Source organism: Zonotrichia albicollis, chromosome 6 (assembly GCF_047830755.1).
Source record: "Zonotrichia albicollis isolate bZonAlb1 chromosome 6, bZonAlb1.hap1, whole genome shotgun sequence".
Taxonomy (NCBI): domain Eukaryota; kingdom Metazoa; phylum Chordata; class Aves; order Passeriformes; family Passerellidae; genus Zonotrichia; species Zonotrichia albicollis.
In genome coordinates, this window is record NC_133824.1 from 42,910,993 (window position 1) to 42,927,272 (window position 16,280).

The 16,280-nt window shown below is 37.1% G+C and overlaps 1 protein-coding gene across 13 annotated transcripts in view; it reads left to right on the top strand.

The window, feature by feature from the left end:
* SOX6 (SRY-box transcription factor 6) overlaps positions 1 to 16,280 on the top strand; it is a 369,248-nt gene that overhangs the window by 129,547 nt on the left and 223,421 nt on the right. For all 13 annotated transcript variants that reach the window (XM_026793117.2, XM_014266735.3, XM_074543379.1 and 10 more), the window contains one exon: positions 10,748 to 10,997. In XM_026793117.2, coding sequence (XP_026648918.1) covers positions 10,752 to 10,997 — 246 coding nt within the window. In that variant the 5' untranslated portion in view covers positions 10,748 to 10,751. The remainder of the gene's footprint in view (positions 1 to 10,747; positions 10,998 to 16,280) is intronic.

Consider the following 16,280-nt stretch of genomic DNA (forward strand, 5'->3'; position numbering starts at 1 on the left):
GCCTTTTTACTTTCTAATTTTTTGGAAACAACTTCATCTGAGCCTTTGGTTTGTGTGCTGGCCTGTGTTTTCTTTTGTACTCCAATATTTGTTTTTCATTATGTTCTTTAACACATTTAAAATTACTGACACTGAACTTTGAACACTCAGAAATGTGGAGCAATTCCGAGCCTGAGCACTCTTCACCTTTACCCTTATGATTGATTTTGATATGCATGTTTCCTTCTCAGAGAGCAGATGCTGTATTCTGTAACTTTCTGTGGAAGTGGGATAGTGGAGGGTCATCAATTACTGCAGATTATTTCTTTTTAACACTTTTGTGGTGCGTTACAGAACTGAAACCAAAAGACAGGGAGAGTTTGTAGTTTGCTTTGCAACTGATGCAGTTTCAGAGTGCTGCATGCAGGGACTGCTGCTGCTTGATCTCTTCAAGCTGAATAGTGAAGGGGTGTAAGTTTCTCCTGTGATGATTACTTTTTAATGTTCTCTGATTCTTTTTAGTGCCTAGTCCTTAGATACCTCAGTGAATTCCTTAAAAAATACAGAGCTTTATTTGGGAATCTGGTTAGTGTTAAACAATTTATTTTTAAAACTAAATAACAGCTAAAATATTTGATGTTAAACATGTCATGCTAAGACTTGGAATAAAAAAGTCTTATTATTTCAGGCTTTTTTTAAAGTCAGTTAAAATTGGTAGATATTTCACCTGTGGAACTGGTGAAAGGATAGGAGGTTCAAAGTCTCAATAAATTGAACTTTAAATTGTTTGCACTTAATAGCAGCTGATTACCTTGATTAATAGAGGAGAAAATGTTTTGTTGTACTTTATTTGATTTCTTAGAGTGTTGTAATTATTTATCTTTTTTCTTCATATTTTTGTAGTGAAGGTAATTAAAATAAAAAGAAAAGCGGCGCAAGCAGTGGAGAATTTGGGGGGAATAAGAGAGATGTTACCACCCTTGTTCTTGGCCACGCTGCCCATCAAATAAGGGTATTTCTCAAATATTTCCTGAGTAGATTTAGCTAGGCATATGATCTTTTTCTGCTTCTTTTTCCCAGTAGTAGCTGCAGCTCTCTGGTGAATGAGGTGGCTCCTGCAGGGGTCTATGAACACATTTTGGGGTTCCCATTGTGCACACAGGGAATGGTCATATTGCATAGACCTCAGTCCAAAACAAAGCAATATTGTGCACAATGCTGCCTTTGAAAAGCCCGATTGTAAGGACCCTGAACAAAAACCAGAACTTCCCAAAGTTGCACAAAAATGGGCCTTGTGTCTAGTTATGTTTTATCTGATCAAAGTACTTGGGCCTTTAAAATAGTTTTGGGGTTTTTGCTACCTTCCTTTCTTCCTCTGCTCCTGCTGGTGCTGTGTTTTGTGACTGAGTGCAGTGCACAAGAGCAACCATCAAAGGCCAAAGCCTGGGAGCAGGCTGCAGTGGGAAAATCCAGCTTTTCTGTGGTGCACCTGAGCTCCTGTGGATGAGACACCTGAGACAAGGCACAGCAGGAATTCCTGGTTGGATATGTGGAGCTGCATCTCATCCTTTTCTGCAAGGCCAACAATGTGTTTAAGTAGTCCTTGTACCTGCTTTAGCAAAGGGTTAGGATTATATCTGGCTCTGGTGCAGCTGTGCAGGGTGGAAAAAAAACTGTTGACCATTACTGCCATTCCTTAATAGTCCTTCAGAGAAAAGCTGATGTCAAAGACTGAGTCTTGGCTCTGCTCTTTTTGTTTCTAACATGCCCATAGCTGGGGAAACCTTAAAGAGTATATGAAGGTGATGTGCATTTTCATCAAGAAATGCACAGGAACTTTGTGTGTGTTAGTAGTGAATAGAATGCCCACACAGAAGAGATAATCCATTATATCACCCTACAGTGCAAATTTTCCAAGAAGGGTTTAAGTTTTGTTTCATTTCTGTGAACTAGATGAAAATAGTTTCCCATGTATATATCCTACCTAGGACACTCTTTTGTAGTTTATAGGATGCCCAGAGCTACTGTAGATATAAAACAATTTCTAGTTATTAGATCTCTGCATCACCAAAATGCAAATTTCACTTCTGAATATGTAGGCCACTTGCTGAATAACCTCAAGAAATATATGGTGAAAATGCTATTTTTCATGTATTCAGATTACCTCCTTCAAAGATTTTCCTCAGTTTTTAATATCCTGAAAGTCCCAGTTCTGAGGCAGACTGCAGTTCAAACTTCATTTTCAGTTCTTAGAGTGAAGTCATTTAAATAAACAAATAAAAGTGGCACGTCATGTGTAGCTCGTGCCAAAGTACGCCGTGTGCCAGTTAGAATTAATTTTTATGAAACCTCACATATGAGTTTATAATAACAACAATACAGATATGTATGCTCGTCCCTAGCAGCAGCTCTGCTGACCCTCGCAGTACTTTAAATGTGCACAAGTAAAATCCCAGCACAGTTCTGACCTGTGTTTATTTTTAGTGTTTCATGAATCACCTCCTTTCGCCATTTTTCCTATTTTATAAATAAATCTTATTGCTAAATTAACTAGGATATTTGATAGTGAGAATAAAATCTCTCATCTGAATCTCTCATATTTCTTTTTTTGTGTGTGTGTGTGAATAGCCAGATGGAAGTGTTTACCCTTTAGAGAATTTTAGATCTGATATTTTTTGTTACATTTTGTTTCTTCCTGGTAATTGTGTTGGCACTTTGCTGATCTCAAGTTGTGTGTTATTACAATGGAAGGTGACAATTTGATTGTCTTCAGTTGGAGAAACAAGCAATTTTATATTCACTGAGCTGTCAGGTAACAGTACTTCACAATACTAAGAGCTCCTGGCAATGTGGTTTGGCACCTATATTTAAGTGCTTTGATGCTTGCATAACCTCTACTGAATCAGAAATGTTTTGCCTGCTAGAAATGTTTTTAGGCTTGTAGTGTAAGGTTTTTATTAAAAGGAGAAATCTGTAACTGAGCTGCAGAGCCATTGTTTTGTGTTACAAGAGGTTCTAATTTGGTGCTTTAGTGCAACAGGCTACAGGTGAGCCTGAAACTGATACTTCATTTCTCTGTCTGCTGGGCTGTTTGGTTTGACTTAGAGCTGAGAACTAAAAATATGGAAAGGAGGGAGTAGGATATGGGAGGGGGGGAAAGAAGTCTGGCTGTATTGATATTTCGGTTCTGAAATGCAGAGAGATGGCATGTGACCTTTCACACCTGCAGGATTGAAAATTAACTGTTTAACTCATCACATGGAATTTTAGGATACTCCTGAAAATCTATCATAGGAAGGAAATAATATAAGAATACTGTATATTACCATTGGAGTATGTTTCTAGCATAGCCTTTAAAGGATTTAATGTACCTTTCAGAAACTTATGCCCACCAGGTCTAAGTGTGATCAGGAAGATTTTCAGTTATTAGAACAATTTCTTGACTGTCTTTTTAAGGGAGAAAAAAAAAGTATTTTAGTCTTCTGTGTAAAGTCTCAAAGTCTAAACATGCTAAAATAAGTTTTTCTTATTTTAGTGCTTTTAGGCATCATTTATCAAAACCATTTATATAATCATTCAGATAAACAATTAAGTAATTCTCATCCATAAAAATATGTGGATTGATGCTTATTTATAGCAAGCATTGTTTTCTAATTTTATTGTTAAGGATTGCTTTTATTTATATTGTATTTTTTCCTACTTGCTGCCTAGAAAAACAAATCCTAATAAGTTGCTGATGGATAAATTCTTCGCACGCTCACTCTTGTTCCCATAATTATTGGTAAAGATAGCTGGAAGTCAGTACTGCCTTTTTTTTTTTTTTTTTTTTTTTTTTCCAACAGTAAGAAATTGGATATGCAGAGACACATGGCCCAGTCATAGGACTTTAAAAGCAGCCATCACTGAGAAGCTAATACCAACCAATTAAACAGAGGTGGTTACGTGATGTAACATTATCAGGAGAAACAATTCATGAGTCAAAGCATTCCAGGGCATATGAGCTCCAGTCCAAAGAACAGTCTCAAGCTGTTTAAATAATGTGACAGCAATATTGTCAGCTAAATATAAACTATAGAAAATATTAACTACTGTGTCTGAAGATGAGCACATCCCAGGTGCCAAGTGACTATTCTTTCACTGCTCTTTTACTGTGTTCAATGTGGGTTTGTTCACCTTAGGCATTTTCAGTGAAAGCTTTTGGTAGGGGATAAAAAGAATGGAGTATTTAGATTGCTAAAAAGATAGATTGTGATTTTGGCATTTGTGAATCCAAACAGACATTTTGGATTTTCACTGAGAAGTCCAGAGGGGTTGTGAGGCTGTTTTGGTGTATCCATTTTGATGCTTTCAAGAACTAGGTAAAGAGACAAGAGCTCATTCACTATTCCTAGTAGTTCACCGTGGCTTCATGGCTGGGAAGGTCACTCTAATGGCAGAACATAAGAAAATGACTTTCAAAAAAATTCCAAGATGCTGCTGGTTGTTTTTTCCCCTCTTTTTTTTTTTTTTTTTTTTTTTTTCTCCAAAGGGGAAGAAATACCATAAAAGTTCTTCCCTCTGAGCTTTGAGAAAGTCTGATTCTGAAGTCAAACTTTGTGATTTGGAATCGTATCTATTAGCAGAAGGGTAATTTGCCTGGATTGGAAAAACAAATGCAAGAATAGCTGAGTGTGTATCTTGGAAGCCGTGGGTGTATTGCTTAGCTTGATGCTTATTTCAGCCAGAGATTTGGGTGCTCAGTTAACATTTTAGCTGTCATTTCTTGAATCACATTTGCTTCCACTCCCCCTCCCGCCCTTTTATTTCCAAGGTGGTTCCTGTGATTACCATAAACTCTCTAATCTTGCAGTGCTGTTTATGATCTATATGTAACTAATTCATGTAGAATTCCTGCAAAATGAAGCCAAGGAAGAGCTTGAGGGAGTTGAGTTGATTGGCCTGAGGCCTTGCTGTGACTCAGAGCCAGGAACAGAAACAGAGATTCTCTCCCATTGCAGCCTTCTCGAGCTATTCGGGCTTTGTGCAGAGGGATTTATGTTGAGGTGTGGGGCCCCAGGAGTGCAAAATCTTTTGCTAACTCTTCAGTTGTGCTCCTAATTCTCTTTGTAAAGAGAGACAAGATTTCATAATTTTAGGAAATAGCTGTTTATTCTAAGATGGCATCAAGATTACAGCATTAGCTTTACAGTGAGTTACATTGCTGGGTTCTGCCTACACAACATTATTTTACAGGGCAAAATATTTTGGCTATTGCCAAAACATTTTTTTTAAAGTCTATCTGAGCTACAATGCATCTAATATACCCCAAAGCTATGGGATGATTTGTGAGGGAGGGTCCTGTGACAATGTTTAAAATTATGACAGGAATATGCGCATTTTAAAACTTCGGAAGGTATAAGATGCTGTGGCTGATTTCTTTATGATTTTTAAATTTATTTTTAATTCTGAACACCAGGTTAGCATAAGAGTTTAGAAGGAAATGCATAAAAGGTTATGAGTACTTCTAAAAATGGTTTCTTTTAATTTATTTAGTTCTGGAGTCACCAAAGCACTTAGACATGTGCTTAACTTTTTGAAACTGAGTAGTCCAATTTGAAATTAGTGGACTGCTTGCATACTTACAGTTAATCATGCACTTAAGTACTTTAATCTGGCACTTTGGGGAAAAGGAATGGAGACTGTTCATAAAAGCTCTGTAAGCGAATATATTTCTAATCTAATCTGATTCCAATCTACTGTTGGAGCTGTGGACCTGGGTTATGTCTCTGCTGCAGTCACTAAAGCAGGATGAATTAGTCCATCTGAGCACCACGCTACTGTAGTTGGAGAGCTATCAGAAGCAAGCTTGTTTAAAATTAGTTTGGATATCTGAGCATTACAAAGCAGTCATTTATGTGGCTGCAGTGTAGACATGCCTTCAGGTTTATGAATGCTTTGTGAGGGTGGAGCAGAGCAGAAGCGAGAGTCCCCAGCCAACTATAAGTCTGCTTTGTCATATATCCGTTGTTATTGCTTAGTTTATACGTTTTTGGAGCAGTGTCTGGGCCATTGCATTGTTGTTATCTGTTGTTGTACTTCGTGGCTTGATTCTGAAATGTCTGGCAGCTGAAACTCCACATCTTGCCTTAATTTCTACTGCAACATTTAATCATTTGAGAAGTCAACAAGGATGGAAGATTTTTCAGGCTTTGGAAGCCTTTCATGTCGGGACTACCAGCTAATTGTTTCTAAAAAAGAGGATATGAATTTTTGAAGAATTTGAAGAAAACCTTAGACAAAAAAAAAAAGTATTAACATTTGCATTTAGAAAGGTGTAACACACTGGATGTAGGAAAAAAAGAAAAAACAACGTTTTGTCAATCTGACTGGCTGTCTTCTTTAGGGCAGAGAGAATCTCTTCTCTGGTTTCAAATAAAAAATCAGGTCATATTTATAGCAAGTGAAGCTGTTTGGGATTGTGTTTAGGTTTTTGTAGGTAAAAAAACCTGTAGCAGTTCAATTTTAGCTTTTCTACCTGAGGCTGACTGAAGTTGGGGTCCAATCCTTTAGGTTTACTGACCTTTTGATAAATTATCACATTTTGTTTATGTCTCAAATTCAAAATGAGGTAGAATTTATTCTGGAGTTGGAAAATATGGATTAAGATATTTTTAATTCTCAGAATCCAGTAGGTGATAGGACTTCAGTTAATTAGGGCCTTTTTCAACCTTTTCTCATACCCATTAGATATATTTTCCACCTTTTAGTGATTGCTGTGTTCAGCTAATCTGTCAATTTAACCAAAGCAACAATTTCACAATGTAGTTTTCTTTCTGATTGTGTGCTGTGTAATCAATATACTGATATAATGTGAGTGTAATTTCCTCTCTTATTTTATCTCCACTGCACAGTATTATAAATAAACAGCTAAAAAAGAAAAAAGAAAGAAAAGCACCAAACAAATCTGTTGCATCTTCTTTTAAGATTGTACCACTGTAGACACTTGTTCTAGTAAAGTAGAATTGGACCCACTTGATTGCATTTAAATTTTTCATGCTTCAGCAGTTTGTCTGGGAGCACAGTAAAGAAAACCCCCCGAGCGAGGATGGTTTAGAATAATAGAACTTGATTTTGTGTATTATAGCGGCACCATTTGCGCTGCTGTAGTTAGGGTTGTGTCAGCACTTCCATTATAAACCCCTGTTTGCAGGGGTTATAACTAGGGAGATATTTTTTATCAGAAACTTTTTTTTAAAAAAAAATAAAAATCATTCCAGTGAGTTTAATTGATAATAGCAGAAAAAAATAAAATAAATTATAATGGAAATTAGTAAATTTCTGATACGTTTTACAAGCCTTATTTATTATGAATATTGATTTTTTTTTTCTCCTCTCAGCAGGGATTTTAGCAAATGCATTTTGAATATATTAAATATAAAATTGGGAAGTTGTTATGGCTTAAAATTTGACTGCTATTCATGCTCATATTTTAACATTGAAATATTTTAACACAACACGCTGCTCTACAGCTTAACTTTATCATAAACATAAACTACTCAACTGGGCCATAGTCTTCTCCACTGGAACTGAATGAGACCTTGGAGTTATTGACTGAACTCTGCCTTTTGACCTGATGGAATCATGTGTTCAGAATTCTCCCAAATGGCTGGATAACACCCATCTGCAGAGTTTAAATTTGCTCTGCTTTCCTGATTGCAAACCCAGGCATAACTGGACACCATCAGAGAGCCGTGTAAAAATGAAATATATTCACTGAGTTAATGATTGTGCTGGCAAAAGCATGCGGAGGGCTTAATCTAACAGGTCCCTACACCTCTGTCCCTGTAAACTCAATGTTTTTAATCTAACAACCAAAAAGTTACCATTAAATCTAGTTGTTTTAACAAAGCTTTGGAGAAAATAGAAGTGAAACACACCCCTAAAAATTATGCCATGAGAAAAGCAAGTGCCTGGGAGGCCTGCCTGAGCCTGCCTTCCCTTCCAAGCTCCAGGACTATAGGTGACTGACTAAAGTGCAGCATGGAAGGTGTCTGTCCATTATGCAGCAGTGGGGAGAAGTGGTAGGTGGAGCTAGGAAGCACTTGAACCCTACCCTTGGTCTGTTCTCTTGTACAGAAAAAAGTTGCTGGGCATGGCTTGAGATTATTAGTCAATGGGACTATTTATAATTTTTTTTTTAATATTATCAAAGTCCCTTTATGTAATCAACTTCACAGCAATTGAATGGAGATGTTTATTGAATTGTGTTTAAATCATTACGAATAGGAGGAAGGTATATTAGTGTACGTGTCAAGGAAAAAAATGCTTCCCTTACAGTGCATTACCAGTAGATAGCTTTGCTGAATGGTCACTTGGGGAAACACCAAAAGCCTGTTTATGAAATAGAGGTGAAGCCTTTCTAGACTAATTATATTCAGCATGTAATTTCTAAACTTCAGTCTGAATTTTGATTTTCAATTAACATTCCCAATTTGAAGATAATTTTCTATTTAATGTAATTGCAGGAAATAATTTATTGGCTGATTAAGACTGAGGGCCCAGCCTTCCTTAAGAAAACAGTCCCTAACAAACCAGCCTTTAAAGCCAACTCGTAGCTTTGGACAGATTCAGCCTATTTTTGCAGCTGCAGAGTTGTGTTTAATTAGTATTGTGCAGTATTATTCATTGGTGCAGTTTGTAGTTGAAATTATTCTTAAGAGACATTTTCATTTCTAGTTTTGTGTCATGATTAATTTATGGTGAAGAAACAGCCATAGCTCTTGCTTTACACAGAAGCTCATTCAGTATGAAATAGGAATGAGATCTGTTGAGAAGGTGAAAGAAAGGAAAAACCTTTATTGTGACTTTCGGTTTTCATGTCGGGTTTTCAAATTACGCAAAGCATGACTTATATTTTCATGTGAGTGATTGCATTAACGTGACTACTTTAATGAGAAAAGGGAAAGCAACCTTTTATTTTATCTTGGATCACAGCAATTATGAGCCAGAACCTTTTGAAGTGCACACGATAATGCCGGTTGCTGAACTCTTGGCATGTTCTCTGTAGCATCAACACAAATTCTTTAGCATAGGAAGAATGCAATGCACGGTTTAAATTCCTCGGTTCTGCTTATTGGCAACACTCATGTCAGACTCCCACTTACACTTAGGCTTCCCTAAAGAAAACACAAACCTTTTTTTCCCCCCACCAGTATCGAGTTTAAGAGGCAGGATTATCTCTATTTAGAATAGTTATTCTAAATAGGTATCAGTGTTTTAATATGTTTCAGAGCACTTCAAAGCTTGTAATACTTTCATATTGAACTGTACATAATTAGATTAGTTGATCCTATATTAATTTTTTTTCACTGTAGGATACTAAATCTGAACTCCCTCATTAATTGTGAGAAATTTAGCATTAGCTGTTAAATCCTATGTGAAACACAGGCTGCTACATAAAAAACTACTGTTTAAATTGGAATTAACTTAATTATTTTTCTTTGCACTTGATATTTCCTTCACTGTAATATTCATGAAAGCATGTGACAGATTTGTAAATTTAACTGTTAGTCTCAGATTTCCAGACCCTTTAATCAGTATTTATTTGTCTGTAGAAACAGTACTAGCAAGTTAATGATTTGCTAATTTGAAAAATGCTCATGTGGTTTCCTATGTTAACTGATTTGTGCATTTTTAAAGAAATGGTATGAAATCAATTATTGTTAAAAAGCAATTAAGGTGAAGATCTTATTCCTTAGTTTCTCAGCAGTTTCGGTGTCAAGGATATTCTGGAGTTGCTAAGACCTGGGAAAATAACTAATATATTTTAGCTGTCCCTTTTCAGGTTTATTAATGATTGTTTTAACAGTTGCAGTTAATCTTACTAGAAATTTTAAATGACAGTGTTTTCAGATTTTGAGTTGAAGTCAGTAATATTTTCATCTAAGTGCAGAAACTGTGGCAAAAGCTGTGTTTGCATATGAGATGGTAGTATGAGGCCATTATTAGGAAAAGACATTTAACATAAATCAGTGCATTTATTCATTGCACTTTTGAGTAATTCAAAGTATTTTGTTGAGCTATATCTTGTACTTCGTGTCTAATATGAAAAGAAACGTAACTATTTTAGGTTTTTAGTTTGAAATGTAAAATGTTACTAAGGTATTATCCATCCATTTAACAAACCTTTTAGGTTTAGAATACTTTTCACATAAGCTTCTCTAAACACTTTCTGAAAGGTAAAACTGGGCAAAATTTTAAACTCTCTAAAAGCAGTACAGCTTTAAACAAACAGCAAAAGGACTCGTTTAGCAGAATTTGAAATGGATTTAAAATTTATTCTCATATATGTAAAAAGCATCTTCTGCTTGCAAGGAATGAGGTCAGGTAAGCAAGATGAGCTCTCTCCTTTAAAGGCTTGCTTGTAAGCTTCAGGTTCCTCATGGGAGTAAGAAATCATACAGAATCAGCATGAAAATACCACTATTTTCTTATGGCTGGAGAAAATTATATTTTTTGACAAGTTTAAATGTATAGAATGATGCTGTATAACTTAACCCTGACCTTGTCTTGGCATCAAGGAGTACTTTTCCTCAGCATTTTGGGTCCAGATCCCCAAGCCTGTGCTTTTTAGAATACTTCTGTTGACTGCAGGTAATTAATTTGTTACTGTTCTAGGCAGGTGTGATGCACTTAAAGGACTGTTCTGAGCTTGATTTTTTTTTTTTTTTTTTTTTTTTTGTCACCGAGCACCAATGTTTTCTCTTTGTCTCCTTCTCTTGTCTCGCAGAAGAATGTCTTCCAAGCAGGCTACCTCTCCATTTGCATGTGCAGCTGATGGGGAGGAAACAATGACCCAGGACTTAGCACCACGAGACAAGGAGGAGGTTGGCAACAGCGAGCAGCACGCGGCCCCTCATCTGCCTCTGCACAATGTCATGCACAACAAACCTCACGCCGAGGAGCTCCCCGCGACCCTGGTCACCACCATCCAGCAGGACCCTGAGTGGGACGGAGTCATCTCAGCCCAACACAGAATGGTGAGTTTGGCCATCCCCACGGGGCCTTTCCAGATTTGGCGCTGTGAGAGACAGCTCGCTGCCCTTTGGGAAGGCGGGTGCAGGTGTGAAGCTTTTTGAATGCTAAAGTGTCGGCAGTAGATCAACATCGTATGGTGTAATTGTAAATTACAATTGTATAATTTACTTAAGTATACAGGTCTGTTTGAATGAGGTCATTTGATGAGTTCACCTTCTGAAAGGAAATGCATCTATTTATCATGTTTTCATTCATACCTTGATTTATGTCATAACCTTTCTAGCTCATATATCCAAGCATTAATTTCTGACAGGAGGATGTAGCTCACAACTGTTTGTCATCTGCAAAGTGTTGTGCTGAAGGAAGAAACTTTAATGAATTTTTTTTACTCATCTTTCAGAAATAGGACCTACCAAATCTAGAATATTACATCTTTACACAGCAACAAAGAAACTGGCATTTTAGGTGACACAAAAGAAACTGACATTTTAGGTGACACAAACATCCTACTTTGCTTTTAGGAAATTACAACTTTTTGTGGAGGGGAAAGGTATTTATGAGTAGCTAGATCACCACTTATACACAGGTGATGTTGGAAATGATCAGAATTATTATCTCTATTCTCTTCAGCAGCCTAAATATAATTTATTTAGTGGTTGTAGCTCTGTCTCTGAATCCCAAAACTCTGCAATAAATGGGCAGGCTAAATGAAGGCTGAATGGGCAGAGCATCTTAGTCAATTTATTTTCCTTGCATGTGTTTCTCAGAAACAGAATTAAGGCATGTGGAGCAGCCAGGTGTTCTGTAAATTTAGAACATCATAATTCCAGACTCTCTGGAAAGTGGCTTTCAAAAACCTTAAATTCAGACAGTTAGCTTAAAAGAATAATTTGCATTTTCATAAAATTTCTCAATTTGTATTAAATATCTATGATCAGATTTTTTTTCAGCAAATCTTTTTTTTTCCTGTACAAATCAGCAGATTGTAATGATGTTAAGCACAATTGCAGATTTTTTTTAGTATCACTAACAATAATGGCTTCATTTCAAATTTGACTAGATACAATAATTCTAATGCATTCTCTCAACAGAGATACCAGAGTTCTTTGTGCACACTATCATGTCTGGAGTTAGTTAAATAATAGCACTACAATAAGTTTTATTTTGTTAATATAGTGTTGTTTTTTTCTCCTAAAATCCAATTGATTTAGGAGATCAAACCAAACCAGAAAAATGCTATCTAATCTGTAATGCACAATTTAACCCAGTGCAGAACTTTCTGTCAGGCCTAAAATATTGTTAGGCATTTGGGTGACTGGCATGAAGAAGACAAAACTCCCACTGCAAAATCACTATAAAGAAAAATGATTATAGATTAGTGATTTGGAAAGGTAGATTTTAAGTTGCATTTATGGCTTATATTCAGAATTTTGGACTGAGATTCAGTCTTTTGCCCAAGTTATGCAATAAGGGCATTAGAATAATTAAAACTTCAGTGTTATCAGGAGGACAAGCTGCATGCAGACTAGAAAGGACTGATCCAGTTTGTTGATGGAAAAAGTTAATCTGTGAATTCATCAGCTACTTCTCCATTCATTCAGAGAGGCAGGTGCACTCTTGGAATTTTGATAGTAGGACACCAGTATCATAGATAAAATTACTCTGTGTCCTAGAGAGAAAGGAACTCCTAGATTCCAGCAGTCCTTCCATGCATTTTTTTTTTCCTTTTTTTTTTTTTTTTTTTTTTTGGTTCAGCCTGTTCCCTGGACCTGGCGTGAGGTGAAGTGGTTGGCCCTTGTACAGTGTGATCATTTGTGCTCACATTGCTCTGGAGGGGTTTGCAGTCCCAGTGGCAGAGAGCAATCTGTTTCCTTTCCTCGTGCTGCGCTGTCATGTCAACACCCGCTGTACCTCTGGACAGGCACGAATCACTGCATAGCCTCTCATGTTTCAGAACAGGTGCATAAACTTTGCTTGAGGGACTTAGCACTCTGCTTCTCCTATCTCCTTTTTCCAGTAAATATTCCATGTAGATGAATGTCCTGAAAATCATTAGCAGTTTCCACAAGTCCCTAGGCTTAAATCAGGCGGTGGATATATGTCAGACTTATTTCACAAGCTCTCAGCTAAACCAAATGGATCTTTTTTTCTTCCCGGCTCAGAGCTGGGTCTAATTTACAAGGCTTGGCTACCAGTGAAGACTAAGACATGTATTTTGGTTGCAATTAAAAGAGCTCTAAATGTACAGAGCAAGGTCCAAGTGTATTTACAGTTAGGTGACTTAGATAGCTTGTGAGATCACAACAGTGACGTGGGGAAATTTTTTTTTCTCCTTGAGGGACTCTCATTTAAGTACGTTGTTCGATTTTTCATGATTTTTTCCCCCTCACTTAAATATGTTCTTTATGAGCAAACATTTAAGCCTATATTCATTGCAGAGAGTTTCTCTGAAGTATCTCAGTCAAGCAGGCATTTATATTGTTAAGAAAGAATTTAGAGAGGCCTGCAACTATCCTGATGAAAACATGTTCATACTCCTTAGAGGGAGGAGAGACATTTCTTTCCAGAAAGACAGATTCCAGAAGGTGGGTTGGGCAATTCTGAGATAGGTGCTGTGGCAGTGGCCACTTTTTTACTTAATAAACCCAAATTCCCAGAAGGTAAGCACTTTCTGACCTTTCCCAGACGGATCCTTTAGAAGCAGATTTGAAGAAGCACCTGTTCATAGCATTTACTTTGAAAGTAAAGACAGTAGTGCTGTCATTAAAATGCATCAATAATGTGTGTTGTCTGCCTAAAAGATAGTGAATTCAAAGAATGCTGTGTCGACATATGGGGAGGAAAAATTTCTCTTTTATCTGGTATCTAATTAAGAGCACAATCCTGCATCCTTTCTGTCCTTAAAACTACTAAGGAGTTCACTGGAATTTGAAAGAGCACACAGTATGCATCATAATTTGCTATGAGGGCTGTACAGATCTCAGGTTTAGAAAAGATACTGTAGGAGGGCAACTTCAGTGAAAAAAATTGCATTTCTACCCAACATTTATGGCATGCAGCACTTTCTGTAATGTAAGATACCTTTAAACTACATTGTTCATTATCAGAAAAAAACCACACTGGCTAGAAATGTTTTCAAACTTTCACTCCCTTTTGATATCAGGCATTGCTTTCCACTGAGTCCTTTGTGTATTCTGAATGTCTGGAAGCCAAAATATTTTGTTTTAACTCCTACTCTATAGTATTTCCCAGCTGTGTACTTATATGGTGTAATAAAAGGATTTAACAAATGGGAAATAGCAGCTGCATTTGGAAATTCCCTTTGTGCTCCCTTTTCATTTGACAGATTCAGCAATGTGAAACAACTGTAACGTCAGACCTGTAATGACTTATACTGCCAGTATCATTTCACCAGCCAATTTGATATTACAGTGGGGGGAAGATAAAGCAACCCAAAGATTTCTGTAAATTCATGTTACTGAGCTGAAAAGATTATACTTATCTAACTGCAACTTAGTGTAAAAACACCTGGATCTCTGGGTATTTATTGCTGATTGTAGCCCTACTAGAAAATGAAACCTATTTCAGACTAAGGCCATATCTATTAGTTGTGGTAAACTGTAGGGAAGAGGGCAAAGTGGTACTGAGATAATGGTGAAAGTGTTGTGCCTTGTCCAGTGAGACAGTGAGAAGTAGGCAGGAAAATAGTCAAATTTTTAGGCTACATCCAAAATCTGTCTCTGATAAGGCAACAGAGAGGTTGAGTGGGAAAGGCCAAAAATATTTAATTTTGATAAATTTATTAGTAATTGAGTTGTTGTATCCCAGTAATATATTTAGTGGCCAGCATGCAAAGAAATGGAAAATATTAATATGTTTGCTCACTGGGGAACCAGGAATGGCCCCCATCTTCATACAGAGTCCCACACAGTCCATGAGGTAAATTACAAAGATTTTTTTTTTTATTTTTGCTGTGAAGTATCAGGAGAAAGCAGGGACAACAAGAAAATACAAATTTAGATGGAGAAGTGACTCTACCTTCTTTGAGGAATGGGGTGGTGTATTCCCATACTGTTAAGACTGGACTTGGGGCTTATGAACAATAAATTTTAGCAGCTTTAATCTAAAGAAATTTGGACCCTTTGTCCAAAATGCACAATTTCTCTTCTGCTCCCAACAGTAGATAACCCACAGAGAGGTAAGTTCTCTTCCCACCCCCAGTCCTGGTGTAACAAGCAGAGGTTGTGAGGAGCTCACAGGCACTGTGGGGATCACTTGTAGGTGGTCCCTGGACCCTTTTGTTTCCCCCTGCCCATGACCCCAGGGCAGCTGGCAGTGGGAGTTGGTGAGGCAGTGTGTGCATGCTCTGGATGAGGGCAGGCACATCTCTTTTGCTCTGCTGTTATTTGGATGGCAGGGACTCTCACAGGGAACCCCTGCAGCAAACCCAGTCTCAACGATGGGTGTTATTTCCCTGGGACCGAGCGAAACCAAACACAGACACACACACACACAAATTAAATTAATTGTCTCCAAATATACGCTGTGTTTCCCTGTACATTTTGTAACATCATTCAGAGATCCCTTGGATTTAGAAACTAGCTGTATCTCATTGGATTTTATCTCAAATGGCAGCATTGACAGATATTTCATAATTACGTCAAGACTCTATCTTTTGTTGACTTCTTGCCAAAGGAGTGAAAGGCTTCCTACCTTTCTACTGTGGCTGCATGTGCATCTCAGCAGTAGTGAGAGCAGATTTATGTAAGCAGCAGAGAAATTGAAGATCTTTTCATATCACATGTATTTGTTCATTTAAAAATAATTTTAAATCACTGAGTATCGCATTTTACTTGATATAGCTTTAACAAAGCTACTGCCATCAGAAAGGCAGAAATAGGCAGTATCCTAAAGCTCTTCATATTTTGGTCCTTCTGTCTCTACATAAAACGGGCACAATCCTGTTGCTCCCCCCTCACCTCCTGCTCCATGTTATTAACTTCTCATGTTGAAGGTTCTTCCCTTTAAGGAAAATAAACTCAGGTGTTCAGGGAAGATCATTGAAAAACATTTACACATGCTAAACACTGTGAATTTGTTGTTATATAAATTCATGGCTTCAAATTCTTGAAAGTTATAGATACAATTACATGTTTTGAAATTTTATTTTTGGTTCCTTTATGGGCTGAATATGAACATATAAAATGCATCAAACATAAATGCCCTAAACTCTGGCAATTCTGTTTCTGCTAAATTGCTCATGCAGCTGTTATTTACATGTACAA